The following is a 26,914-nucleotide window of genomic DNA, read 5'->3' as shown; positions in this document are numbered from 1 at the left end:
TTTTCTCGTGCTCAGATAATTATCCGAAGAAATTTTGGAGTGAGAGAGACAGCGCGTGTGTAAAACTTGGCCCGGGGGGGGGGGGGCGGGTAGGAGGGAACGAGAGGATAAGGGCTGGAGGCACTCCCAGTACGTATTATTAGGTGGTTTGTGAGTGCACCTCCTGGTGACCATCCAGGCACACACGTTTCCTTTCTTCGTAGGTAATCCGACGTCTTTGGATACGTGCGGGTACCTACTGCTTACGTTTTGAAGCCCCATGACCGTGCTGCATATATGGGGTTAACGCCCTTGTTGCTTTCTTTGTCAAGGCTGTGGAGGAGCAGGCAAGGAGAGATAATATTGGACTAGTTGCCACTTGGGCACGACCATCAGATAAAGTCCGAGACTAAGGAACCTCTCCTCCTCTGGTCCTCGTACATGCAGGGTTGCTGGAGGACAGAGGGAAAGAGAGCGCATAGTTCGGCAGAGGGTGGTTGAGTAAACCGCGGGCCTCGCCACGGCGTCGTAGATTGTATGTATTCCCGTCCCATGAGTTCATAGCAGTGCGGTGAGCGTGCGCTACTCAGGGGTGCTTGAGCTATCGCAGAGACGGACCAGGCATTTCCATTGCCAAGCCGGCAGTCATAGGCAACGTTTCAGAGCAACCAACTCTAGGGGAACCAGCTCTCAAACTGCCCCTAATCCACTATCTCTCCCCAAGGACCTCACACAACCGCCTGCCACCACCGGCCACCCCCTGTTTTCTGTTTCTTATTCCCAATCCGTCCGGGCTGGCCGGCCATAGCAGTCACCTCCCGGGACCGCGCCTGGGCCACTAAGTGCCGCCGTCCTCTTCCTCGTCATCATCATCGCTGATCGCCGGCGTGTGGCGGCAGAGGCAAGCCGTAGGGGAAACCCGCCCGAACGGGGGGATGAGGCTGGCAAAGTGGCACACGGACAGCTCCTCCTTGGCCCTTGCTCCTTCCGATACATGCCACCTTGCCAATCTATTTATTGGCTTGAAGATCGGGGGACTGAGAGAGGGCTCAAAGACGTTCTGGCAGTGCCGCTCGGTACTGATGACGACTAATGAAGAGCTTGTTCGATCAGTGGCCTGTGTCCCGCACCTTGGCTTGGCGTGGAGATAAGACTGCTGAGCGACTGAGAGCGGTCCAACAATCGCAGGAACTTCATCTTCTTTTACTCTCAATCACGCAACTCCCTGAGTGCTGGAGCAGACCAATCCATCGTTCGCAAACCTGCCCTTCAAATAACACTTGTAGACAAGGAGTGGAGGGAAGTCCCCGGCAGGCCCTGCACTGCCAGTCGGAATGACGCTATTGACTCTCGATTCACCCCGAGAATGACAAGAGCGAGTTCAAAGTGGTGTCACAGACCAGCAGAAATACGATTTTGATTTTACAGGCGCGGCTTCTAAGAACGTATATTTACACCGTCCAGATGACAACGCGCCCATCGACACCGCTCGCTGGATCTAGTCAGTTGCGGAACACAAAAGCCGAAGGGTGAAAATGGAAAACAAAAAGTAAACAAATAAAGAAATAAATAAAACAGGGAGGAGGAGGAGGAGGAGGAGGAGGAGGAGGAGGAGAAAGATGACTTACAGCTAAACTTGCGCACCGAGCCCCCAGCCGTCTCGTACGGACGAATGATTGTGATGGTGTTCTGATGAGTCGTCTTCAGCTGCGTGTCGTCCTTGACCTTGCCCTTGAGATCCATCTGCCTGAACATGTTCAGGGCCGACTCTTCGCGCTGGCTGCCCAGGCCGGCGGGCCGCCCCTTGGCCTCGATGGCGCCGGTCAGCTGCCAGCCGTCGATGCCGCCGTTGAAGCGGAAGGCCTCGCAGTCGTAGCCGGCGGCGATGATCTCGGCCTCGCCGTTCCAGAGCAGGCTCATGAAGGGCAGCAGCTGCGTGTTGATGCTGATGACCGCCCTGGGGGGCTGCTCGGGGGCGCTCGGGTAGACGACGGTGATGCTGCTGTCGTGGGCGGCAAAGGCCAGGGCGTCGCCGCTGGGGGAGAAGGCGACGGAGTGGACCCATCCGGCCGAGTTGTTCATGTACTCGCCGCAGACGGTGTTGAAGGGGAGGCGCTCGCCCCAGGCGGTGGGCTCGGGGCGGGCGTCGACGCCCTTGATGAAGCTGGAGAGGACGCGGGCGTGGGCGTCGGTCGAGCCGGCGGCGAGGAGGACCGAGTTGGGGTGCCAGGCGAGGGTGGTGACGGTGCTGCGGATCGGCTTCTTGAGGTGCTTCGAGACCCACCAGTCGTTCTCCTCCTCAAAGTAGCAGACGGCGATGAGGCGGTCTCCCGAGCCGACGGCGAACTTGGTCTCGGACGGCGACCAGCGGACAAAGGTGGCGGCGCGGTTGATGCGCAGCAGGACGAGGGTCGGCTTGTAGCCCTGCGGGGTCGGCTCCCAGACCAGCGCGTTGCGGTCCTGCGAGCACGACACGATGCGGCCCGAGTTGGGGGCGATGTCGATGCTGGTCACCGTCTTGTCGTGGCCCTTGAGCTCGTCCTTGAGCTTGAACGCGTTGCCGGCCTTGCAGTAGAGCTCGACCGTCGTGTCGCGCGCAACCGCGAGCGTCTGACGATCGGCCGAGAACGAGTGGTCGGCAATCGGGTTGTGGAACAGGTGATGGACCTCGGGCGCCGCCATCTCTGGTCGTAGGTCGGTATTGCGATAGGAGTAGCTCTCTACTACCGCTGTCCGCTCGGATGTTGGGAAAGTGGGGGGGGGGGAAGGTTTCGGTGCTGGTTTGTGAGATGTAAGTATTTGGAAGAGGGAACTTTTGGAGTCCTGTTAAGCAAGTCGCTGACGTTGACGCAGTGGGGGAACAGCTGCTGGTGGGGTCAGCCCCCCCCGACCCCCTTCTCCCTCCCCCAAACTCCCCTGTCTCGCTCGCCTAAATCTACCCCCCCCCCCCCCCTCCCTCCAAAAAAACCGGTGTTGCTGTGGAGGAGCGGAACCTTGGTTGGTCTCTCGGTCTCCAGTTTTTGAGCAGCGCATCTCAAAATTACTTGAGAGAACACGCGACGGGACAACGACATCGAACCAACACCTCAACAGCGTTGCGCCTTGTATGCACAATTGGCGAGAACCCCATAAAACCAAGCCCCTTTAGACAGAATAGAGGAGCATCAGAGCATATACGACAATGGCTGCGCGCGCGCCTCCGCCGGGACTGCCAGCAAAGGTGGCCTCGGTGCCGCCAAATCAAACCCTCTACGTCACGAACCTCCCGTCGGCCAAGATCCAAAAGGAAGACCTGCGGACCGCGCTCTACATGCTGTTTTCCACGTACGGCTCCGTTCTGGACGTGGTTGCGCTCAAGACGATGAAGATGCGCGGTCAGGCACACATCGTGTACAAGGACATCCAAACAGCAACCCAGGCGATGAGAGCACTGAACGGTTTCGAATTCTTTGGGCGCGAGATGGTGAGCATTTCTCTTCTCTTCTTCAAGACCGCAAGGCAGCATCGCTAACATGAGCAGAAAATATCGTACGCCAAGTCAAAGTCCAATATCATCGCAAAGCTCGACGGCACTTTCAAGATCCCCGCGGCATCATCCGCAGCCCGAGTTGAAGTGACCGACCTCCAACAGAGCATCTTCAATGCCCCCGTACCTGGCGCCCCCACCACAACAGCGCCCAGCCTCCCGTCCAAGCCGTCCGGCGGCGACCAGCCTATGACGGATGCCGCAGCCACCGAGAGTCGCGGAGTCAAGCGGCCGAGAGAGGAGGACAAGGAGGAGGAGCAAGGGGAGGAGAGCGACCAGGACGTGGCGATGGAGGAAGAGAGCGACGACGAATGATACCCTTGCCATGCTAGCCAGCTAGAACCTATGAATGAGAGCTGCGCGGCGCCATCTCGACGGGTGGGGCTACCATCGCCATCTCCGGGGGCACCCACAACCCGACACAGCCTCCGACCAAGCCGAGCCATACCATAAGGTAGTTCTCCTTGGAGCAGTCGATTTTCTCCATGGCCTCGCCGATGAGACAAGGATGGATGAAGAAAGACGGCATGCCAGTGAAGGGGTGGCTCTGCAGGATGGAGAGAGAGAAAAAAAAATGGTTCGTGTTAGTCTAGGCCATCATGCGGAATGCCGGTTAACAGCCAGTATCTAGCTCATCAAGACATGGCAAATCACAAATATAAGAAGGGAAGCGAAGGGGGAGGGTTGGGCGACGCACGTCAAGCGAGATTCCACCAATTCTCCCCACGCTAGCCCGCAGTGGCGCCTTGTACTCGTCCGGCACTAACCACCTGAACACTGTGTCGATGTTCAAGGGGTCCTCGTCAGCGGGTAGGTCCTGGAGGTTGAACCAGAGGCAGGGCACCTGGTATGTCGGGTGCAGAATGATTTCATATCGGACGCGCGGTCTCGGTCGAACACCGTGGGGGAGGTAGTCCCTGTCGTCCAGCTGGACGTGGTTTACCTGCAGAGCGTTAAGACTCTTTTTCTCTTTCTCTCCCCGAGCCATACACGGTGGGACATCACCCGATTGTCCTAGTGCAGCGTACTTGATCGGCTTCCTCGGCCTCCATCATCTCGCCGTCCTCGTCCTCGCCCCCCGTTTCCTCGCCCAGAGAGAACGCACCCATGCAGCTCGACAGCCCCTCGTCGTCCCGGACGGCGTCCAGTGGCCTCCGGATCACGAGGTAAGTGCCGTACTCCGGGCCGAAGGTGAAGTCGGCCGTGTTGAACGCCCGGAAGGTGTCCAGCATCCATCGTCGCCGTTGGACGCCGAGGCGGGCCTGGCAGTAGCGCCTCTCGAGGTGGTGGCAGACCTCGGTGAACTCCTCTGGGGTGAGGTACGGGTAGGAGCGGAATTCGGAGGAGGCGAGGTGTCTTTGTTGTTGCATGTTGGAATCTATCCGGTTTGTCATAGTCGAGTTCACCACCGACCAAAAATAATGAAGTAAAGGAGGGCGATTATTTGAGAGGTCGGGCCTAGGTCAATCTACTTCCGAGGAAAATGTTGAGAGATCACGGAAGTTGAGATCAGACGACAGCCTTGAAAGGAAGAGTTGGCAAAAAAATAGCCCTTGGGTCACCGCATGGCCTGAGTTATCTCATCTTCATCGTTATCATTTGCGCACTCGGGCCTGCTCTTTCCATGCTCGTGTATGTAACGCAGCCCACCACCACATTATGCTGTGTGAGATGGATGCCCGAGGAGAGGCTTACGTAACACACACTAGCTAACCCAATCGAACTCGGCGCACAGCAGACAAGTTCCACTTAACTAGTGAGAGCCGCGAGAAAGCACCCACTGCCCCCCCCAGACGTCATGCTACTATAGTACTACCTACCTAGGTATCCAGGCACATACTTCGTAAATTCCTTTGTGACAGGTGGTTCGGCAATGTGACAGATAGGATCCAGGGTGTCTTGGTAACAACAGTAAATCTAGGCAGAGACTAGAGGAGCCACGAAGAGGGAACAGGACTAGGAGACCCCAGAACAAAGGAAGCATTGGCCCCCAGTTGTTAGCCTGAGTGAGCATCGGGATCCTTGATTCTTATACTGCTATCCAAACTATTCTAGCTCCTCAAGGCTGAGAAGTCAATCCTCAGACCCACACATCAATGGAGGAGATGGCGGTGATTGAGCCAAAGTATTTGGAGAACCCAAGACTACGGAGGTAATATAGAGTGGGTTGTGTGGTGCTGGTTTATGTATGTACAATTTGAGAGCTAGCGCCTCTTCTGACCGCTCAACCGTGCCTTGCAGACGGAATCATTTACGACTTGCCCAGGTACCTCTCCAATCTCAGGCCGAATGGACTAACGAGACCTCACTGTCCCTAATCTGGGATATCGTCTGAGCCGCACCGCTCCATATCACCCCAGACCAATGGGTATGTCTTGCTGGACAACGGTTCCAATGACGTGGAATAGCACTCCAACCACCTGGCGAGCAAGTTTGGAGGCTGTTCGGATCTCTGGATATCCTACAATGACCAGTCACGAGGCAACAGTACGACTATAGCCCTAACATCAATCCAGCCTTCACCGTCGTTAACTCTGAGAGGAGAGCGAATCGGTGGAGCATGCAGTCACCCATCACTGGCGAGCCCCGAGAATGCCTGTTGCCCGTAGTCTCCGTTCTAGAGGATTGATGGTTCTTTCTGAGTGACGTGAACTAATTGTATAAAGCTCGGAACATATTCCCATGAGGGCAAGGAAGCAGGAGCGAGGTTCGGTACTTCTCTTCGCGGCCTCGTAACAAACCGCAAACTTGCACTTCACCATGTGGCATGTCTGCTAGATAAAGAACACTCATTTTATCGATCACCGCCAATTTGTAATTAACCAAGTATTTCTCAAGTTACTTAAATTGGGCAGTCAGGTGTTTGGCTTGATTCTATTTTCGAGCTGTCAAATATAGCGAATAGAATATGGAAATAGAGAGGTCGGAGTACAGATTGACACAGACCTTCCTTGTTTGTCCGGTGCCGCTGATCCGTGCGCCCCAAAACGGCACGGGCCGGACTTTTGGCAACCTTCTTGGGTGCACGGGACAGATCTGCACTGTGCCTGCCGGTGCAACGCTGTCAGAACCCTCCACGTATTCTGTACTCCGTATGTATGTATGTACATATGTAACTGCTCGTGAATTTGCTGGCAACATCCCTCTCTCTCTCCCCCCCCCCCCCCAAAACAAAAAAACTAGGGGCAGCATACGGATAGCCTGCCAATTTATATTTTCCCCTTCTTCTGAATTCCTTTTGACGCGGTGGTGACCACCGCCATGCTCTGCCAGCCGGCTGCAGCAGCATTTCAATGAACGTTCGCGATCCCTTCAACCTCCGCAACGGCACCTTGAACCGGCCCCCCATCGCGACCTGGAAGGCCAACAGGAACTACAATCTCCAATACAGCAGCGCCTCTCCGCTGCAACACATCATCCGGGCCGCCGCCACCGCAACCCAGTCCGCAGCCGCCGACCTCCGCGACAAGGCCAGCGAGGCTGTCCACTCGGCACAACAGGCCTTCACCGAGGCGGCCGCCACCACCCTCGACCTCGACCTCGACCTCGAGAAAGCGGCCCACCTCGAGCCCGGCCCCGAAGCCAAGCCCGAAGTCGAACCCAAAGTCGAACCCAAAGTCGAAGCTAAAGCCCGGGAGCATCACCGCCGCGAACGCGCCCGGCCCACCCACCCCGCGAGGGCCCCTGCGGACTCCCCATCACAACAAGAACTAGCGCCCAAGACCGAGCGTGGGCAGGCCCAAGAACAGGACATGTCGTTCGCCATCCCCAAGAATGTACCCTCATTCTCCAGCCCGCAGCGCCAGCTCGAAGACCAACTCTGGGCCGCCTCCTCCAGGAACCGCCAGCGATCTTCCCTCGTAGGCAACGTCCAGGGCTTCCTCTCCCCCGGCAGCCGCGCCGGCCTGCCCATGTACAAGGACAAGCCGTACATGTACCCGCCCGGACGGGGCGGCGGCTCCTATGCCTGGAGGCGGCCGCTGTACCGGAGGAAGCGGACCTGCGCCCTCCTCTTGCTGGTCGTGGCCGGGCTGGCGTGGTGGACGGGCTTGTTCGCGGGACCGCAGGCACGGGTTGGCGGAGGTCTTAGTTGGTCCGGGTGGCTGGCGCAGGAGACGGGCGGGGAAGCGAACGCGGCCGAGTGGGCGAAGCGGCGGGAGAGAGTGGTGGAGGCGATGGAGTTGAGTTGGGATGCTTACGAGCGATATGCTTGGGGTGGGTTTTCATCCCTCTTTCCCTCTCTCCTCTCTTTTCTGAGGGAAAGGTTGTTGAGTGAAGTTGCTGACGTCGATGGTTCGTTGGCTGTAGGCTATGACGAGTTCCATCCCGAGTCAAAGACGGGCCGGCAGATGGCGCCCAAGGGGTTGGGGTGGATCATCATCGACTCGCTCGACACGTTGATGATCATGAACATGACCAGCCGGCTGACGCACGCGCGTGAGTGGTTGTCCAGATCCCTGACGTGGGATCAGGACCAGGACGTCAACACGTTTGAGACGACCATTCGCATGCTGGGCGGCTTGCTGTCGGCGCACTACCTCTCGACCGAGTATCCAGATATGGCCCCAATATCAGACGACGACCCAGGGCAGCCCGGGGAGGATCTCTACCTGGAGAAGGCAAAGGACCTGGCGGACCGCTTGATGGCCGCCTTCGACTCGCCGTCCGGGGTCCCCTACGCCAGCGTCAATCTGGCAAAGTACAAGGGTATCGTGTCCCATGCTGACCTAGGGGCGTCATCAACAGCCGAGACGACAACTCTGCAGCTGGAGTTCAAGTACCTCGCCAAGCTGACCGGCGAGAAGGAGTATTGGGACAAGGCGGAGAGGGTCATGAAACTGGTGGACGACAATGGCGCGAAGGACGGCCTGGTACCCATCTTCATCTACGCCACAACGGGCAAGTTCCAGGGCGAGAACATCCGGCTCGGCAGCCGCGGCGACTCGTACTACGAATACCTGATCAAGCAGTACCTGCAGACCAACAAGCAGGAACCCGTCTATCAGGAGATGTGGCGGGAGGCGCTGCAGGGCGTCAGGAAGCACCTCATCACCTACACGGAGCCGTCCCGGTTCACCATCGTCGGTGAGCGGCCCGGCGGCTTGGGCGGCGACCTCTCGCCCAAGATGGACCACCTCGTCTGCTTCCTTCCGGGCACCATCGCGCTGGCGGTGACGGGCGGGCTCACCGAACGGGAAGCGAGGAAGCTACCCACCTGGACCGAGCAAGACGAGGCCGACATGCAGCTCGCGCGCGAGCTGATGCACACCTGCTGGGGCATGTACAAGTTCATGGCGACGGGCCTCGCCGCCGAGATCACCTACTTCAAGATCGACAACCCTCCCCTGCCCGAGTCGGCCCCGCACAAGGCGCCCGACGAGTTCGACCCGTCCCCGGATGCGGAGTGGCGCAAGGACTTCGAGGTCCGCCCGTTCGACAGCCACAACCTGCAGCGGCCCGAGACGGCCGAGAGCTTGTTCTACATGTGGCGCATCACGGGCGACATCAAGTACCGCGAGTGGGGGTGGGAGATGTTCAAGAGCTTCATGAACTACACGGCCGTCGCCGACGACGGCGGGTTCACGAGCCTGTCCAACGCCAACAAGATCCCGCCCGTCACGAGGGACAACATGGAGAGCTTCTGGCTGGCCGAGACGCTCAAGTATTTCTACCTGCTGTTCTCGCCCAACGACCTGTTGCCGCTGGATAAGATTGTGCTCAACACCGAGGCGCACCCGTTCCCGCGCTTTGACATGGGGCCGTTATTCTCGACCGGGTGGCAGCGAAAGCCGAGGGATAAGGAAGGGAGGATCATCGAATAAGTGACTGATTATGTGTGTCATGTCAAAGATGAGTACATATTTATTGCCTTACCTGTACACAGTCTTGCAGCGAATGTATATGAATCGAATTGAAGACCTCGGAAACAGGGAGAAAGGGGGGGGAGGAAGGAGGGGGAAGGAGGGCTGACGTCAATTGGGCGATGTCCCGAGACGCAACCCCTGGCACACAAGTGTATATAGGTGACCTGACCAAACCCCTTGTACTTGAGCTGACCAAACCCCCTGTTAAGCGAGCTCGCTTAAGCTCGCTTAAGCTGACCTGACCAATATTCTAAAAAATAGGGAATTAATTCTAAATCGATTCTAAATTAATTTTATTATAGATTATATAATCTTACCTAATATATATAATTTACTATTTTTAGAGCTTTATTTTAGAATTAATTCTAATTACTTTTTAATTAGTTTTAATTTAGTTCTAAAGTAATTCTAAATTAATTCTGAACCAGTTCTAAACTAGTTTTAAAAGACTTTTTAAATATATTAATTTTAAAAGTAATAAAATCTAATAACTAATCTTTATAGTTTTATTAAATTGATTTAGAATTCATTATAAAGCATTTAATTATATTCTTTAAGAATTGTGGGGAGGGATGAAGTTGACCTGACCAGTCTAAAAAATTTGAAGTTTTGGTCTGGTCAGGTCAGCTTAAGCGAGCTCGCTTAACAGGGGGTTTGGTCAGCTCAAGTACAAGGGGTTTGGTCAGGTCACCTAAGAACTGGGCACACAACGCGTTTTAGAGCTCAACCCCACACGACGACCCCAATGCAGGTCTGCTCAATTTGCACTCGACACCGAACCGGCCCACCGGCAGCCAATCCAGCCGCAAGGAGTGGAGTTGCCCTGGATGCCAATGGATGTGGAGGCAGGGCGTCCGCTGATAAGCCGACCATCACTCCCCTCTTTAACTCTCTCTCAAGACGACCACCATTTTTTCCTGACTCGCAGCGGACTGGCCCTGCCCGACTCGTCGCCTTACACAGCTCACCAGAACTCGAGGCTCGGCACGGTTGGCGCCAGGAAGCCATGAGCCGTCCGCGCGTGCGCCCTCGAGCACGACTTTGTCGAAACAAAAAGCTGAATAAGCCCACTTCTATCACCGATACCGATCGTCCGGATCCCGCTGGAGGAAAGCGGTCGAGAGACCATCGCAATATATGAATACGGCTAGCTTCAATCCCATCTCAGGCCTGCGGACGTAGCTAGGCGGCTCAGAAGCAGCCAAGTTAGACGACAAAAGATCCAGACCTAATTCTAGTTGAACCTAACCCCTAAACCCCCAAACGCATTAAGTAGGGGAAAGGAGCCAACGATGCACTTCTCGCGCGACCTCGAGATGGCCAACCTGCGGGCCAAGGAAGATTCTCTGGGCCAGAGCAGCATCCTGAGCATGCGGGGCCCGTCCTCCTTTGGGGGTCGCAGCGGAGTAGTAGACGAAGAGGAAGAAGAAGCGGTGCACCCCTTCCGCCGCTGGCTGGACTCGTTCCGCCGCGACCCCGGCCTGCACGTCACGCCCCCGTCTGTGTTGAATACAACGGCGGCGGCGGCACAGGGAGGTAGGAGGCACCGTAGTCGTCAGCGGCGGCCGGGTGATCTCCAGGGGGGACGGGAGGATGGGGAGGAAGAAGAGGAAGAAGAAGACGAGAGAGGTGGGTTTCCGCGCGGCCGCGTCCGCGGCCGCGGGCACTACTTTGATCTGCACGCTGCGAACGTCGGGACCGCAAACACCCTATTGTCGAGGGAGTTGAAAGGGCGACATCTGCAGATGATCGCTATCGGAGGTTCGATCGGTAGGTGTTCTCGCCCCTCCCCCTACCCTCGGCGAACAGGAAACGAAGACGAGGAAGGGGAGGGTTTGATGGTGTTGGCTGTGGTTTTTGTCTTGTTGTCATGCAGGCATAAGACCGTGCTAACCGGCGGCTCGACAAGGCACCGGGTTGTTTGTCGCGAGTGGAAAAGCGCTCAATACCGGCGGCCCTGCCTCTGTCCTCATCGCGTACCTCTTTATCGGCTGCATGCTGTACTGCACCATCCAAGCCCTAGGCGAGCTCGCCGTGACCTTCCCCGTGGCCGGCTCCTTTTCGGCCTACTCGACTCGCTTCCTCGACCCGGCATGGGGGTTCACCATGGGATGGAAGTGAGTTGCCCCTTCGAATCAACAGGGGAGAACATGCTTGGGGCAAGTTGTTTTAACGTTTTCCTGATTACAGTTACGCCCTGCAGTGGCTGGTAGTTCTTCCGCTCGAGATCATCGCCGCCTCCATTACCGTTGGCTACTGGAACAGGAATCTCAATCCGTCCATCTTTATCACCATCTTTCTCTTCGCCATCGTCGTTATCAACCTCTTTGGTGTTAAAGGCTACGGTGAAGCCGAGTTCGTCTTTGCCATCGTCAAGATCACCGCCATCATCGGTTTCATGTGAGTTTGTTACCTGTGCTCCCCCCCCCCCCCCCCGGGCCCCCCTCTTCCCCCTTTTCCTCCCATGCCTATCCCAAGGCAACGTATAGCCGTTGCTAATATCCGTCAACTAGCCTGCTCGGCATAGTCATCAACATCGGCGGCTTCCCCGACGATGGCTACATCGGCGGGCGGTACTGGCACGACCCGGGCGCCTTCAACAACGGTTTCAAGGGCCTCTGCGCTGTCTTTGTGACGGCGGCCTTCGCCTTTACAGGCACGGAGCTGGTCGGGCTGGCCGCCGCCGAGACGGCCAATCCGCGCCGGTCGCTTCCGACGGCTATCAAGCAGGTCTTCTGGCGTATCACGCTCTTCTACGTCGCCTCGCTGACCCTCATCGGCCTGTTGGTGCCGCACTCGCACCCGCGCCTGCTGGGCGCCAAGTCGGCCGCCGACACGTCCGCCTCGCCCTTCGTCATCGCCATCGAGTCGGCCGGCATCGCCGTCCTGCCCGGCGTCATGAACAGCGTCGTGCTGATCGCCGTCATCTCGGTCGGCAACAGCGCCGTCTTCGGGTCGTCGCGCACGCTGGCCGCGCTGGCCGACCAGCGGCAGGCGCCCGCCATCCTGGGCTACGTGGACCGCCGCGGGCGCCCGCTGGTGGCCATCCTGGTCGCCTCGGCCGTCGGCCTGCTGGGCTACCTGGCCGACCTGGACCAGGAGCCGGACGTGCTCAACTGGCTGCTCGCCGTCTCGGGCCTGTCGTCCGTCTTCACCTGGGGCTCCATCTGCCTGGCCCACATCCGCTTCCGCAAGGCCTGGCGGGCCAAGGGGAGGAGCCTCGGCGAGCTCGCCTTCCGCTCGCAGGTCGGCGTCGCCGGCTCCTGGCTCGGCCTGATCCTCAACGTGCTCGTCCTGCTGGCCCAGTTCTGGACCGCCGCCTGGCCCCTCCCACACCCGGTCTCACCCTCCTCCTCCCCCTCCCCCTCCTCCTCCTCCTCCTCCTCCGCCGCATCGTCCTCCAACAAGGCGCAGACCCTGGGCGCTACCGGCGGAGACGGCGGCCAGCTGGTGGCGACGGGCGACGCCGCGGCCGTGGCCCTCGACTCGCCCAAGGACGTGGCACAAAACTTTTTCTTGCAGTACCTGTGTGCGCCCATCGTCTTCGCCTTCTACATTGCGTACAAGCTCTGGTACCGCACCCGGATCGTCCGCATCGACGAGATGGACGTCGACACGGGCAGGAGGGAGTTCAACCTGCCCATCCTGATCTCGCGAGAGCTCGACGAGAGGCGGGCGATGCCCAGGTGGAAGAGGCTGTACAGATTCTTGTGTTAGTTGGACTTTGCGTGGGCCTTTCTTTTCTTTGCTTTTTTTTTTTGGGGAGAAGGGGAAGGGGATGTTGATGAATCATTTCCCCGATGTTGTATTCTCTTTTGGAAACTCGAGGGCAGGTGGCAAGCTTGATATATATGGCTTTGATACGTGTGATTATGTATATATACCCCGGGCTACGTCTTCGAACGAAGCTTTGAAGCGTGAAAATAGTCCTCAAGGTGGTTGGTGGCTGGCTTACTTGACATTTGACTTGGTTAACCTACAGTGAAAGTGACGAGAATAGAGTAAACACGCAGTAGTCTGCTGGGCATGATTGCTCAACACCGCAGTACTGGGGAGGAAAAAAAAAAAAAAAAAAGAAAAAAAAAAAAAAAAAAAAAAAAAAAAAAAAAAAAAAAAAAAGGGGGGGGGGGGGGGGGAATAGATACAGTGGCAGCCCGTATATTGGCACGCTACGAAACTAAAATCAGCACCACATATTTCCCCCAGCACCGACCTGCCAACAGCTCCGCTGGTCCCCAAACTCAAATTGGTGTTTGGTAATACATACACAGCCTCATAGACCAACAAAAAAGGCTACCCGCCAACCTGATCACTCTAGCAATCAGAATAATAAAAAGAAAAGAAAATACTATCTGCACAAGGGCAGAACATCAACGTCACTCATCAGTGGCCATCCTGGCACTCTGTCCTGCAATCTTGAGCAGAGGGCGCGGCCGGGTCTTTTTTGTGTTTTTTTTTTGTTTGTTTCCGACAAGTCTTTGGAAAAGAAGAGGAGGAAGAGCGCGTCTTACTTATTCAGAAATCCCAAAAGTTGTCCGACTTGGTCGGCGGGCCGCGAACACCCTTCCTGGCGGTCGGCAGAGGCTCCTCGTCGTCCTCGCCGTGGAGCCAGCCGCGGGTGGTGCCCTTCCTGCTGCCCATGCCGTCGCCGGCGATGGCGATGCCCCGCTCGGTGGCCGGACGCTTGGCATTGGGGTCGTCGTTCTCCTTGCGCGACAGGGGCGACTCGTCGTACGGCGTCCAGCTGCTCTCCATCATGCGCACCGCCTTCTTGCGGTCCTCGGGCAGCTTGGCGGGCTCGGGGGGCGCGGCGTGGTGAGGCGACTCGTCCGTCATTTCAAAGTGCGGCTCGAAATCCTTGTGGCGGTCCTTGAGGTTGGTGATCTTGCCGAGCGGGGCCGGGGCGGTCTCGGGCGGGGCACCGTCTTCGGGGTGCAGCCGGTTATCGTAGAGGTGCAGGCCCTCGTTGTGCATGGCGCCGCGGGGCGCCCGGTTGGTGTTGCGGGGCACCTCGCGCTCCGGGCCGTCGTCGATCAGCTCGAAGTGAGCCTCGGCGTCCCGACGGGGCTTAGCTGCCTGCGCGTTCGGAGCAGGCGTGTTCTCGAGAAGCTCGTTGTCGGGCCCCCAGTGGCGGATGTCGCGGGCGCGATGGCCTCCGCGGAGGGCCACGGGCTTCTGCGGGGTCGTGAAGTCGTCAAACGACCAGCTGCTCCCATGGATGCTCTTCCTCTCCGGGCCCGGCTTGGTGGCGGGCTTGGGAGCGGGAGGTTCTGGGTTCTCGGAGCCGTCGTCAAACTCAAAGTGCTGGTACTTCTTGGGGTCCGGGCGCACGACCCGTTCTGACGGCTTGCGCTCGGGAGTCTCGGCAGGGGGGTTATCGTTCTCGTCGGCATCGAAGATGCGCATTGGCGTGAAGTGCTTGCCCGCGCCAATCTTGGGCGCAATGGCCTTGCTCGGGGACTGCGAGCGCTCGCGGCCGCTGCTGGGAGAGGCGGGGTCCTCGACGGGCTCGTCGCCCAGGATCTCGGTGAAGGAGCGCTGGCGGGGTCTCCTGCCCGCATAGGGCGAGACGACGGCCTCGGGGTTGCTCTCGAGCTCCTCGCGCGGGGCGAACAAGTCGAAGGACGCATGCGGGTCGCGCATCGCGTTGGTGCTGCCGCGCGAGCGGGTGGGCTGCGCGTCGGCGGGAGCGGCCGCAGCGCCGTCTCCCTTGGCGCATTTGGCGATGAGGTTGATCTGCTCCTTGCTGTCGCGGATCGGCCAGTTGGCGCCGGACCTCCCAATGACCTCGAGCTGCTTCAGAAGGGCGCCCTGGTCCCAGCTCTGGCGGATCTGTGTGATCTTGCCGTCGTCATTGAACGTCACGATGTGGGTCTGCAGGGGAGGCGCGGCGCGTGTTAGCGAAACCAGCAGCGTGGTCCAAGCCGGATGCGGAATATAGCCGTTTGCGATTCTGTATACTCACCACGGCGATGTGAACGGTGCGGTCGGCCAGGAAGTTGTCGTCCAGTCCCGGAAGGTAAGGGCCGCCGCTGGTGACAAACTCGAGCGTCGTGTCGACCTCGAGGGCGAGAGCATGCTGGTTCTCGATGGCGAAGAGGGGGTCCTGCTTGAGCTTCTTGATCTTGTTGCGCACCGAGGACAAGTGTTTGATGATGTCAGTCGCGCCGGCGAAGCTGGTGGTGGTGGTGACGTAGTGCAGCGACGCATTGTCGGCGAGCGCCGACGAGTTTGGCGAGGCCAGGAACTGCTTGTAAGCGGCCTGCAGCGCCATGGTGGAAGAAGGGGGTTTATGTTTTTCTCTTGCGGGAAGTCGGCTGCAACTGTGACAGGAACGGCTCCCGAGCGAAACAGGACGGGCACGCTTGGTCGAAGAAACGAAGAAAAGAAATCTGGGCAAGAAGGGTGCGAAGAAGCCGGTAGGAACAGGCCGAAAACGAGAGCGGGTCCCCTGGTTGCAGCGGCGGCCGGGATGAAGGGTCGAATGCACGGGGAAGGGGTCAACGCGATGCATCTCTTCCCTGGCTTGGCAGGTCCAGAAGGCCGGTTGAAGTTGCACTTTTGCCTTGTTTACGGACTAACTAATCTGTACATGTAGCAGGCCCTCACTCGCGCCTCCTTAAACAAAGGACTGGCCCGCCGTATCCAGGTTGGTCTTGTTTACAAACTACATACATCCAGACAAATATAACTATACTATATAAACACTCTATACATAGCAGGCGGCAAGCAACCAATGATCGTGTGTTGTTGACAAGTGAATCAACAGCACAACCACCGCCCGGAAGCAGCCGGCAATCCTATGCTTCTGTGTTGCTCCGGCGCGTTACGTAGACGTGGAGGTTTTGGTTTAGTCAAGTAGGTTTACACAAGCCTGAGACGTACTTGTACTTGTATGTACTTCAAAGTGCGGGATGGAGGAGCTGGTACGCCTTCAAGTCGACGTCACTGCTTTCATCAAAGTTAACCCCGCCAGCTGAAAGAGGAAGGGCGGTCTAGTATAAGGAACAGCTACATGCTGTGTACAGTATTGTACGGATTACGGATTACACGCTGCAAGAATGGGAAGAATCAACTGCCTGAACTAATGCAGGTGTACCAGACTGGGCGCAGTGCAGGCTGCAGTCAACTTTCTCTCGATCCTGGTGGGGCCATTTCGCATTGCGGATCAAAGCCCCGCAAACCGTTCTGTTTCAGGATGAGCCACCCCATGCCGCCGCTCACCGCAAAAGCAGGGGTTCAGCCAACTAGTTAGGGTAGGAAGATGGTCTTGGCCTCTGTCACCAGAATTGGCAGAATGTTTGTACATACATACCACCACACATCGCACACACCCTGGCACCAAAGACTTGTTCACAAACTGCGAAAGCGCTATAGAGCACATACACGGGTCAACAGATTAATTCTCGTGCATTTAGGACGGCCGCAGCAAGCAGTACATGCACCTGCCGCTGTACGTGAAAAAAAAAAAAAAAACACAAAAAAATCCCAGAGCCGACCGAGAGCACCTTCGTCAAACGCAGCCGCATATGAAAAAAACGTCACCTTCGTATGTGCGGCTCGCTCTAAATGGTAGGTAGCCGTCCGGGAAAAGAATAACCATACTAGACGAGGGCATGCTTGTCTTAGGCTGCCCCAGACTGGATCCGCGGATCGCCTGAACCAGGCGGTCGGAATGGGAGAGTGCACATGTACGCCTTGCCTGGGTGGCACGGACAAACAGGGCTGGGTACGGATTCGTTACGTACATCATGTCAGTCGGACTGAGAAACCTTGTTTCAGATAAAGCAGCCAGTATACACGTCGATTAACATGCATCCCGTTTCGCTTCCGGCCAAGTCGTCGTAATCTTAACGTCTGTCAGGGGTACGGCAGCCGTAGCAGAGCGGCATCGACTCAAGACGGAAGCTGTCCATCTCCTCGTCTCTCTCTCTGTCTCTGAAGTTCTGTCTCTTGGTCAGACATGCTCATATGTCTGTCTCCATCTCCTGCTTTTGTATACCTACAAGTATATCAACCCCGTTTCCTCTTCGCGCTCCTAGTTCGTGACAGTATTGCTCTCATCCGTGTCTTACCATTTACGAGACGGAAATCTGTTCCTTCAGGGTCATACCGACTGACCAAACCGCGAGTTTCCCCACCATCATCCTCACTCCATTGGCGCGAGGCGCACGAGGAGAATAACAAGAGAAAGAAGCAGAAGAAGAAGAAGCAGAAGAAGAAGAAGCAGAAGAAGAAGAAGCAGAAGAAGAAGAAGCAGAAGAAGAAGAAGCAGAAGAAGAAAAAGCAAGCACGGCCTCTTAGTTAGTAGGCCCAGGATGCTCCTCAATGAACCACCACCACCGCCTCCTTCTCCTCCTCCTCCTCCTCCTCCACCACCACCACCACCACCACCTACATCAGAAGCAGCCGCGCTCGCGATCCGGACCCCGTGCCGCAGGCCGCAACTGCACACCCGCAAGAACCACGACACCTACAACGGGATCCTCCACATCCCCCGGTCCACGCACGTACAGACCACCACCACCACCACCACCGAGCGCTCCCGGTCGTACCTCGTCACCCTCCACTACCCCGCCAACCGCGCCTGCGAACTCCGCCGCTCCGACGCCGACGTCCTCGCCCTCAGGCGCGGGCTCGCCACCGCCGGCTGTGCCGCCGCCCCCCGGACAAGAGAGAGAAGCGGCAGCGGCAGCGGCAGCGGCAGCGGTGCCGGTGGCGAGAGTAGTGGTAGGAGCAGGAGCAGGAGCAGGAGTCGGAGCAGGAGCGGGAGCAGGAGGAAGAAGAGTCGGAAAGCCATCGCGACAAGAGCAGCGACGGTAATACCGGCAGCGGCAGCGGCGGCGGGGGGATGCGCTTGCTCGTGCTCCTGCTGCCGCTGTCCGTGCGGCTCGGAGGGAGCGGATGCGAGGTTGGCGAGGGAGGTCAACGACCTTCTTCGGGGGGCGCTGGACAAGGTCGGCGAGGGGAACGGCCCTGTCAGACCGGTGATAGAGCGGTTTCTGAGGAGGAGGATCGAGGATTGTGGTGGGTGATGACGAGCCATCGTGGGGATGGTTTCCCCCCAACCTCCCAAAAGTTAGCTGAGCGAGAGACGGTGGACTGTTTTTAACTTGGGACATTATTCCTTATTTGCTCATGGGAAAAAAAGAGAGCGGGGTGAGTATTCCCACACGAGGAATGTCAAGACAGGCGTTATCTTTTGGAATGATGCAATGGGACACTACGGGGAAGTTAGTCCGAACATATCAGAAACTAGTTACAAAATTTAATGTCTAGTCACGGTTAACGGCGGAAATAGATATAAGAACATAGACATCGAAGCCGGATGCGATACTTAAGATCCCAGGTCGGAAACGGGACATAGCGAGAGATAAGGACGTAGATCCCCGGGAGGAAAAAAAAAATGGGGGGGGGGGGGCAGATATTTACAATGGTATTGCTAATTAGCCATCAGACATACAGCCATGGCATTGTCGAATATACAGAAAATCAAGGGCTGTCTAACGACACTAACCCTTACCGTCACCCCATCCCGACTACCGACGCGGCCTTTTCCAACTGTTTCAGCACGACAATGATGTTTTCCGTCATTGTCGGCAAGGGGTCGCACACGCCCGCAAAGTTCGCCCGCAGAATCCCCTGCGCGATACCCGCGCATGCCCGGGAATCCTCGAACAAGCACGGCTGCACCCTCCGTTGACCATCGCCATGCAGTTGCTGCTGCTGCTGCTGCTTCTGTTGCAACCCGTGAATGGCCGGCCTCCCCTGCCCGTGCTCAATCCAAGCCCATACGGCAGCGTCCTGCATCGGCTCCCCCGACTCGTCCTCCCCGTCCAGGTACACCACATTGCTCTCATCCTCTCCTCCTGCTTGCCATTGCTCACTGCCATTCTCTCCTCCCTTTACTCGTCCTGAAGCAGAGGAAGAACTGCGGGTAGAAGAAGAAGAGGTGGTTGGAGAAGCCCTATTCACGATCCCCCATCCCCAGACCCCCAGCACTGCATGGCAGACCGCGACGCCCCAAAAATCTTGGAGGGTTCCCTTGGGAAACGCTCTCGCGGCCTTCAATACCTGCGCTGCATGCCACATGGCCCGCCTGGCATCTGCAGAGCTCGCCCAGCCACGTAGGGCGGGGTAGACGCGGCGGGCCTGGTCCTCTCCCTCCTTTCCGGAGAAGAGCTGGAGGTCGGGGAGTGGGGCGTGCAGATTAAAGAGAAGGAAGTGGAAGAGGAGTAAGAGAAGAGGGAAAAAGTCTCGTAGTAGCGTTGGATGCGTGGTCCTGTAAATCTGAAGGTGCTGATGGAAAGATTTCAGTTGCGTGGTCAGCTCGGCGCGACGTGAGTCGAGGAGGAGGGAGGTTGTGTTCGAGTGTGCGTTGGCGGTAACCGAGGCGCCATATATAGATGCAAGTTGGCGGTATTCCCAGATGAGGGACCAGAAAGCGTGGAGGAAGATTAATATCGCAAACGGCATGTCGAGGCGGGGGATGTGGTTGGAGAGAGCGTTGACGTCACGAAAAAGATCCCCGAGGCACGGTGGGCGGGCGCTGTTGGCACCCAGCTCAATATACCGAGCCTTGAACTCCTCCGCACTCCGTGCAAACCAGAGATCCCTGGAGTAGGGCAGGGGGAGGGTCAATTCGGCGTAGGACATGGAGGGATTGTTGAGCTGCGTCATGGACACCTGGGCGTCGCGCAAATAGGCGTGGAAAATGAGTCTGGGAAAGTTAGAGACGCCGGGGAGAGTGGGAGGGAACTCTCAATGTACCTCTTCCAAGACTCGAGCTGATGCCACTTCTTCCACTTCTCTTCCAGCACCTGGCCCTTGTCCGACGGGTGGATGACGATGTCTGGGTAGGCTGACCTCCCAAACCTTCCCCTGTAGCGCATCATCTTCGAAGGGGGGGTCAGCTTAGCACAAACCGGAGAGAGAGGCGGAGATGGAATCGCGTCTTACCGCGATCGGTATCGTCAAATCTGGTACCCAAGTTAGCTAATTCCAGGAAGGCCGTTTGCGAGGAGTCTTACGACACTCGGCAATCTCCATTTTCCGCCTATTGCCGCTCCAGAGCCCGACGTCCTGAAGCAGCACCAAGGCTTGAACTTTGCTGATCTCGGTGATGGACCTGTTATTTTCCTCAAACTGAAGACACGATGATTAGGAACTTTCAGCTCGCTTCAAGTTCGGCTAGCTAGTGACTTACCCTCTCCGGGATAGCAGTGCCTGTTCCAGTCAGTCAACCGCTGCTACCGCACCTATGGATTCGCTGCGAAGACTCACGTATCGCCTCCTGCAGGGCAAGACCAAATCGGCGAAAAGCGGGTACGGCGGTCAGGACAGCACCGGAGGCGGCAGCGACGGCGAGCCACTCTGGCCACTGACTATTGAGTGAGAAGGAGCCGTAGTGAATCCACGACGAGACTTGACACATGTGGGCAGCCAAGAAGATGTTGATCCACGAATCAATGGTATCAGTTGCCGGGAAGGACGACGCGACGCGGTTCGCCATGCTGGTTTCGCGACAGGTACTCAAGACGATGGCGAGAATCTTATCCCTGCACGAGGGGCGGAGCGCTTCCTTGGCCACACGTCTTCCCGCTGCTCGATTCTCGTGAATCTTGGTGCTGTTTGCGTCGCCGGAGGGAAGAGGCAGGTTCGGTTGCTCAGTGAAGCGGCTGTCTGTCGTTCCTGGCGTCCATCTCCACGGAGACTCGGTCCAAATCTTGGCCAACGTCGAGCGCATCTCGGTCATGCCGACGGGGTCCTCTGGGTTGGCCACCTGTGTCGACATATCTGAGGGAGGGTCGGGTATCCAGTGGTTGAGCATGTTGAAATCGAACTCATTAAAATCGAGGTTGACATCGTCATAGAAGTCCAACATTGGCCCCTGCGATTCTGATGATTTGATGGGGCTGCCCAAAGACTGGTCGTACAAGACGTCGCGTAGGAAGTCCGGGAATTGAGCCCTGGCTGCCTCTTCCTGCCCGACATACTGCAGATCGCCGCCGGGATGGGATCGGATGCTGCCAAAGTTGCGCTGAGATGTCGGACCGAAGGGCGCTTCCGCAGTGTGGAATTCAGCACCTTTATCGTACCCAGCGTACGCAGGGGCACCAGTACCATCTTTGCCGTCCTCGGGACTAGCAGATTGGACATATGGAAAGGAGGTCGAGCCTACGGGGATCGGATCTCCTGCCTGCCCGAGGCTAGACGAGACAGAACAGCACGATTCAGGGGTCGACTCGGTGTGCCCCACGCGGTTTGCGGAGAGATGGGCCATGTACGCAGCCGTGTCCTCTGACCCAGGGATCTCGCAGGCCAGCCCGCGGTTCTTGCAGCGCGTGCATCTGAACTGGCTGGTCAGCAAGGGTACTAGTGCAATCCAGACGGGGAGGGAGGACTTGCGGTTTGACTTCTTCGCACTTCACCCTCGCCTTTGCGCAAGCGGTACAGGCCTGTCCTACCCGGCTCGCCGATGGAACCGAGTTGATGCGCCTGCGTTTACTGCCATTGCCATCCTGATGGTTGGCACGGTGGCGCTTGAGGAGGTCGGCTCGGGCGAATGCCTTGGAACACACCTGTCCTAGAGTTAGTCGGGGGGATATTGTGACGATGGTGGAGAGTGACCCGCATCACAGGCGAAGCGCTTTCCAAGCGTGTGGGATGCAATGTGTCTCTGGTTGTGGTCAGCAATCAGTCGAGTCGGGAACAATTGCTTATCCTTTGACGGAGTCTGCTCACCTGGAGATGCTCGGGGCGAGAATAGCGACCTGGAAGATCTGGGTCAGCTGGGCAAAAAAAAAAAAAAAGAAAAGAAAAGAAAAGAAAAGAGGGGGTTAACGTTGATGAGGTAACCTACGAAGACAATCTGCGCATTGGTAGAGAGGTTGTGTTCGGTTGTGATCACCGGGTAGGTTTCGAGCACCTCGTTGCTCCGGCACGCTGGAGGCTAAGGACGTAGTCGGAAACCTAGAGGCCGACGCCGGGCTCGAGGTAACAGCGAGGGGACTGTGGGCATTGGTGATGCCCGGGAGCGTGTGTGAAGCCGGTTTCTGCGGCTGTGACGAGGGGTCTGGATGGATGAGGTACCCGATAGGGCTGGCCATGGCGATGGCGCAGCGAGGGCGCTTCCCAGTAACTAGGTAACGTTACCCAGTGGGTGCAGGTTGGCTGCCGAGGAATTTGGGCAAGGCGGTGGTGCAGAGCGAGTGCTCTCGGCACTTCCAGGCTGAACCAGGCAACCCAAGATCTTTTGAATCCGCGGTGGCAGTTGCACGCTCTCTAGGTAGTCGCTTGCACCGGTTTCCAAGACCAAGGAAGTCACCATGGAAGCGGGTGGTGCCCTGGAAGTTGCGCTTGGGTACGTTCGCCTCTAGTGCAGCTAGCCCATGCCCTACACTGCCTGGGCGCCAATATTCTCGAAATGCATGTCGCCAGAAACTAACGGTTGAAGGTTGCGTTTGGAAGATGGCTTAGAGCCTCGGATTCTCCTCCAAACTAAAGTAAAGTACTCCGTAGGGCAGGAGGGAGCATGACGTACACATGTGTATGTAGTCCGTACATGCGTTCCATACATTGCATTACATATCTGACCTTACCTCAATACCTAACCTATGAATAATACCGCAATCAGGCAAGTGCGAAGGAAATACACTAACCGTATCATCTCGAACGCGTAATGAAGGTACATACACGCAGTACGGTAACGTCAATCATACCCATGTCGGCCACATACCAAATTCGGCCACCAAATCTCCACCAAATTCAGGGGTAATATACAGCTCACAACACCAACAAGGACATAGTCAATTGAAGCTATTCGCAAGCCAACACTCCCAGAGTCAGTCAAATATAGAGTAATCTACAGGCATCTCCTTCCATACCAGCTTTACAAAGCCTACCTTCCCCCGTAATGCCATATACCGTGCCTTTTGCCGCTGTTCTTCCTCCTCCTTTATAGCTCTCTTATCCATCTTTTCCTAGATAGCTATAATAGTAAGTATATATGCCTTACTAAAGTACTTCTTAGTACTCTTTTTCCGACTATTAGTCCTCCTCTTAATAAGCTCCTAGTTTAGAATATTTAGTATAACGTTATTTGCTTATAAGGTTAGAAAGTCCTATTTCAGATAGGTAATTGCCTTCTTTAATGGGCTGTTACAAACTCTAGATAGTTCTTCTATAAGGCCGTCAAACTAAAAGAGTATCTCTTTACTATTGGAATAGAAAGACGCCTCCTTTTCTGGTATATCTGTATTGCCCTTGTTAGATGGTATAATAGATAACTTATAGAGGTCTAGAACCTTTGCTAGGTTAAATGGTATTAGCCTAGCCCCTCTCTATATACTAGTAATGTTCTTCTATATCATTTTATATACCTAGGAGTAGATTTTAAGGAACTAGTAGTTATTAATTTATATTATACTAAAGAGAGCGGTTTCTATAATAAGTTAGTAATATTACTATACTAGAGGGCCGAAGATACTAATGTCTAGGGGTTATAATATATAGGTTAAGTATAGTAGTAAGTAGAGGAGGATAATATTATAGGAGGTATAGAATTTAATGAACTATAGTAATATATAACTTATATAGCTATCTAAAAGAAAAAGATGGTTCTAACTAGCTATTCGAGGTACTATATATTATTTAAAGTACCTAATCTATTCTATTATAATATTATAATTAATCTAGCTATTTAGACTAACTCGAATAATAATATATAGGTTAAGATCTTAAGGAATCTATAACTTCTAAATTTAAGTACCTTTAAAGATAACAAATAGAGGTAAAACATAGTTATTAGTATTAATATACTCGATAATTAAGACCTATTTACGATTACTAGGCTAAATAGAGGTTAGCTTCTATACCTTTATATAAGGTATAATAATAATTAGAGTATCCCTAATACCCTTTATATAGCCCTTCTTATCTATATTATAGATATCGTCATCGGCAATATTATATATAAGCCAGGTAGTCTAGAACAGTTCAAACCACCGCTCTAGAGTCTAGTGATCGAGGGCATCTTTCTAGGACTAATCTAGTATACAAGAGCGTCACGTTCGAACCTCTAGATAACGTACAAGGAAGTTAGAATACTAGCACTTTCTAAGAGGTTTTGTATCCTTCTTCGCAAGGAGGAGTTAGCTAGCTAGATTCTTAATAGCCAAGATAGACATTAGCTAGCCCTAGGCATCAAGTTAGTAGATGGTTCGAATAAGGGAAGCTTCTTCTACGTTTGACAGGCGTTATTTTGGCTCTCTAGAAGCTTAAATACTCTTATGCCGACCAGAAAGACGGTCTGCAAGTGTTGATCGGGGTATTCCAAAGAGGATAGCGGCTTGTCGAATACTAGGGATATCTTTCCGTTCGAGCGCTTGGATTACGGCTTAGATACGGCCTTCCTGATCAAGATTTGAGTTAGCCATCGTTAAAAAGATAAAGTAGACTTCGAATATTGTAAGAAAAGAGGAATTTATGGTAAACTGGCTTGCGATGTTAACAGCTTGGTGGTGTACGTTTAGGGGCTAAAATTGGTGGAGATTTGGTGGCCGAATTTGGTATGTGGCCGACATGGGTATGATTGACGTTAGCGTTACTAAAACCAGAAAGAACCCTGCCTGACAGGCTAGGACGACCCTGCTGGCTTGCGCAATCCTTCCCTTGTCGAACGCTCGGGAGGCTTGGCGTTCCCGTTTTAAGAGACCGGTCTCCGCCCCTCTGTGCCCCTGATTCACCACAGCTCCACTCAAAAAAATTAAACGGCGTTCTGTTTACGCAGCGGGTCTTTCCCGTCTAGGAGGAGCTCGACTTGGCAAGGACATCGGCTGGCAGCCTCCGTGGCGTCAGAGAGAAGATAACGTTAACTAAGTTATTGCAGGGGCGGGCATTCTCGCCGACGCGCCCCCACCGCAGCATGCTTCGAAGGTGCCATGGCCATGTCGGCGGCGGCGCCATGACCAAGCTCCGCCGGGGGCTCGTCAGCCTCCCGCTGCGAATCCTGTCGTTCCCGGCCGCGCGCGCCCTGCTCGTCTGCGGCTTCCTCTGGCTGCTCGCCTTCACCTACGGCCGCCTCTTCCTGTGGCGCGACCCCCACAGCGCCTACTTCCGCTCCGAAGGCGTCTACGACCTCGACTACTCGGCCGCTCGCCAGGCCGAAGCCCGCGCCTTTCTCCAACAAGTCAGCGCCGAGGTTACCGATACCGCCGACACGGAGGCCCACGGCGGCGCCGGCAAGACCAACGCTGATGGAGCTACTGCGCCCAAACCACGGCCCAAGGCGGGCCCCTCCCCGGCCGTGTGCGCCGCCTTCGCGACCGTCCGACGCGACGGCTCTGTCGCCCGCCAGTACCTGGCCGACGCCGTGGGATCGATGCTGGCCGGCCTCGACCCGCGCGAGCGCGCCGCCATTCACGTCAAGCTGCTCTTCGCCAACACGGACCCCGCGCAGCACCCGGATTGGAAGGCCCCGTGGGTGGACGCCCTGATCGACGACGCGTCCGGGTACCGAGGCCTGACGGACCTGGAGCGGGCCGGGCTGCGCAAGGCCGAGGAAGAGCGCGACGTGCAGCTCAAGGGCAATTTCGACTACCTGTACCTCCTCGAGCGCTGCCTCAAGGACACCGACGCGCCCTTCGTCGCCGTGTTCGAGGACGACATCATCTTCTCGGCCGACTGGGCCGCGCGCACCCTGCGGGGGCTGCAGTACCTCGTGCGCGACCACAAGAAGGCCGAGGGGGACAAGGACTGGCTGTACATGCGCCTGTTCTACACCGAGACGCACCTCGGCTGGGCCGCCGAGCACGACTGGTGGTACAACCACCTGCCGCTCACTCTGGTCACGGCCGCCGCCGGCTCCGCCCTCGTCCTCGTGCTCCTGCGCCTCGCGGGCTGCGGGCCCCGGCTGCGGCTCGACTGGGCCACCATCGCCGTCGTCTCGCTGGTCGTCGCCCCCGGCTTCACGGCCCTCGCCTTCATGGCGGGCAAGCACAACCTCCCGCTGCCGGGCTACAGCCTCCACCACAACGTCCCGTTCGGCCCGCCCGACTCCGCGCTGGCGGCGGGCGTCGCGCCCATGGACAACAACGCATGCTGCACCCAAGCCCTCGTCTTCCACCGGCCCGCCCTGCCCGCCCTGATCAAGAACCTCCGGAAGCGAGAGCGGGGCCAGACGGACTCCATGATCGAGGAGTACTGCGACGCCACGGGCTTCAAGAGGTTCGCGCTGCGCGAGCAGGCCGTCCAGCATGTGGGCTTGGTCAGCAGCCGGGGCATGCGGGTAGTCGACGCAAAGAGCGTGTGGGCGTTTTGGTTCGAGGCGAATAAGCCCGCGGCCGTGGAGAAGTCTCATCGCAAGGTGCTCGAGGAGATCGACTGGGCCATGTTCGATAAGCTAGCCGCCGGTGGATAAGCCGTCTCCCTATTGTTGTATTCAATAAAGCTGCGTGTCGGCATCCGCGTCTGCTCTCCGCTTTCTCGGCGGTTACGACGGTTTGCTGTTTCTATACCGCCCTCACTATTTCCCCCCTCCCCCCCC

The 26,914-nt window shown here is 56.4% G+C and overlaps 9 protein-coding genes across 9 annotated transcripts; 4 read left to right on the top strand and 5 right to left on the bottom strand.

Annotated features, from left to right (window-relative positions):
• Window positions 1-1,430: 1,430 nt before the first annotated feature.
• P884DRAFT_192422 (WD40-repeat-containing domain protein) lies at window positions 1,431-2,661 on the bottom strand (the record flags this gene model as incomplete). Its single annotated transcript, XM_069437674.1, has 2 exons — window positions 1,431-1,471; window positions 1,608-2,661. The coding sequence occupies 2 exons, from the start codon at window positions 2,659-2,661 to the stop codon at window positions 1,431-1,433; spliced, it is 1,095 nt and encodes a 364-aa protein (XP_069300542.1).
• A 499-nt stretch (window positions 2,662-3,160) lies between these two features.
• Window positions 3,161-3,820, top strand: P884DRAFT_192877 (uncharacterized protein; the record flags this gene model as incomplete). The annotated part of the gene is made up of 2 exons (XM_069437711.1): window positions 3,161-3,442; window positions 3,500-3,820. The coding sequence occupies 2 exons, from the start codon at window positions 3,161-3,163 to the stop codon at window positions 3,818-3,820; spliced, it is 603 nt and encodes a 200-aa protein (XP_069300541.1).
• Window positions 3,806-5,118, bottom strand: P884DRAFT_78067 (uncharacterized protein). Its single transcript, XM_069446081.1, has 2 exons — window positions 4,534-5,118; window positions 3,806-4,448 (listed from the first exon to the last, which is right to left on the bottom strand). Exons 1-2 carry the CDS (start codon window positions 4,897-4,899, stop codon window positions 4,119-4,121), a joined length of 696 nt encoding a protein of 231 aa, XP_069300540.1. The 5' UTR covers window positions 4,900-5,118; the 3' UTR covers window positions 3,806-4,118.
• Window positions 5,119-6,798: 1,680 nt separating this feature from the next.
• P884DRAFT_297040 (glycoside hydrolase family 47 protein) lies at window positions 6,799-9,327 on the top strand (the record flags this gene model as incomplete). The annotated part of the gene is made up of 2 exons (XM_069444471.1): window positions 6,799-7,720; window positions 7,814-9,327. The coding sequence occupies 2 exons, from the start codon at window positions 6,799-6,801 to the stop codon at window positions 9,325-9,327; spliced, it is 2,436 nt and encodes an 811-aa protein (XP_069300539.1).
• A 1,334-nt stretch (window positions 9,328-10,661) lies between these two features.
• On the top strand, window positions 10,662-13,086 carry P884DRAFT_267133 (amino acid permease-domain-containing protein; the record flags this gene model as incomplete). The annotated part of the gene is made up of 4 exons (XM_069442080.1): window positions 10,662-11,139; window positions 11,279-11,486; window positions 11,560-11,769; window positions 11,883-13,086. The coding sequence occupies 4 exons, from the start codon at window positions 10,662-10,664 to the stop codon at window positions 13,084-13,086; spliced, it is 2,100 nt and encodes a 699-aa protein (XP_069300538.1).
• Window positions 13,087-13,512: 426 nt separating this feature from the next.
• On the bottom strand, window positions 13,513-15,760 carry P884DRAFT_289771 (uncharacterized protein). The gene is made up of 2 exons (XM_069444015.1): window positions 15,335-15,760; window positions 13,513-15,243 (listed from the first exon to the last, which is right to left on the bottom strand). The coding sequence occupies exons 1-2, from the start codon at window positions 15,641-15,643 to the stop codon at window positions 13,885-13,887; spliced, it is 1,668 nt and encodes a 555-aa protein (XP_069300537.1). The 5' UTR covers window positions 15,644-15,760; the 3' UTR covers window positions 13,513-13,884.
• A 3,134-nt stretch (window positions 15,761-18,894) lies between these two features.
• Window positions 18,895-20,264, bottom strand: P884DRAFT_192361 (uncharacterized protein; the record flags this gene model as incomplete). Its single annotated transcript, XM_069437670.1, has 2 exons — window positions 18,895-20,089; window positions 20,140-20,264. The coding sequence occupies 2 exons, from the start codon at window positions 20,262-20,264 to the stop codon at window positions 18,895-18,897; spliced, it is 1,320 nt and encodes a 439-aa protein (XP_069300536.1).
• Window positions 20,265-20,563: 299 nt separating this feature from the next.
• P884DRAFT_275116 (uncharacterized protein) lies at window positions 20,564-22,478 on the bottom strand (the record flags this gene model as incomplete). The annotated part of the gene is made up of 4 exons (XM_069442806.1): window positions 20,564-20,595; window positions 20,653-21,719; window positions 21,796-21,955; window positions 22,232-22,478. The coding sequence occupies 4 exons, from the start codon at window positions 22,476-22,478 to the stop codon at window positions 20,564-20,566; spliced, it is 1,506 nt and encodes a 501-aa protein (XP_069300535.1).
• Window positions 22,479-25,158: 2,680 nt separating this feature from the next.
• Window positions 25,159-26,911, top strand: P884DRAFT_255440 (uncharacterized protein). Its single transcript, XM_069440989.1, has one exon. It carries the CDS (start codon window positions 25,295-25,297, stop codon window positions 26,786-26,788), a length of 1,494 nt encoding a protein of 497 aa, XP_069300534.1. The 5' UTR covers window positions 25,159-25,294; the 3' UTR covers window positions 26,789-26,911.
• The last annotated feature ends 3 nt before the right edge of the window (window positions 26,912-26,914 follow it).

This window comes from Thermothelomyces heterothallicus (genome assembly GCF_042370625.1).
Source record: "Thermothelomyces heterothallicus CBS 202.75 unplaced genomic scaffold P884_scaffold_3, whole genome shotgun sequence".
Taxonomy (NCBI): Eukaryota; Fungi; Ascomycota; class Sordariomycetes; order Sordariales; family Chaetomiaceae; genus Thermothelomyces; species Thermothelomyces heterothallicus.
Note: the sequence above shows the minus strand (reverse complement) of the source record. Positions and strands in the feature narration are given on the sequence as shown.

Bases quoted from the DNA above. Each gene is read 5' to 3' on its own strand.
- P884DRAFT_78067 (XM_069446081.1), bottom strand. From the start codon at position 4,899: ATGACAAACCGGATAGATTCCAACATGCAACAACAAAGACACCTCGCC. The intron at 4,449-4,533 runs GTACGCTGCACT...AACGCTCTGCAG, and splicing joins AGGCCGAGGAAGCCGATCAA to GTAAACCACGTCCAGCTGGA.
- P884DRAFT_289771 (XM_069444015.1), bottom strand. From the start codon at position 15,643: ATGGCGCTGCAGGCCGCTTACAAGCAGTTCCTGGCCTCGCCAAACTCG. The intron at 15,244-15,334 runs GTGAGTATACAG...CCTCCCCTGCAG, and splicing joins GCACCGTTCACATCGCCGTG to ACCCACATCGTGACGTTCAA.
- P884DRAFT_255440 (XM_069440989.1), top strand. From the start codon at position 25,295: ATGCTTCGAAGGTGCCATGGCCATGTCGGCGGCGGCGCCATGACCAAG.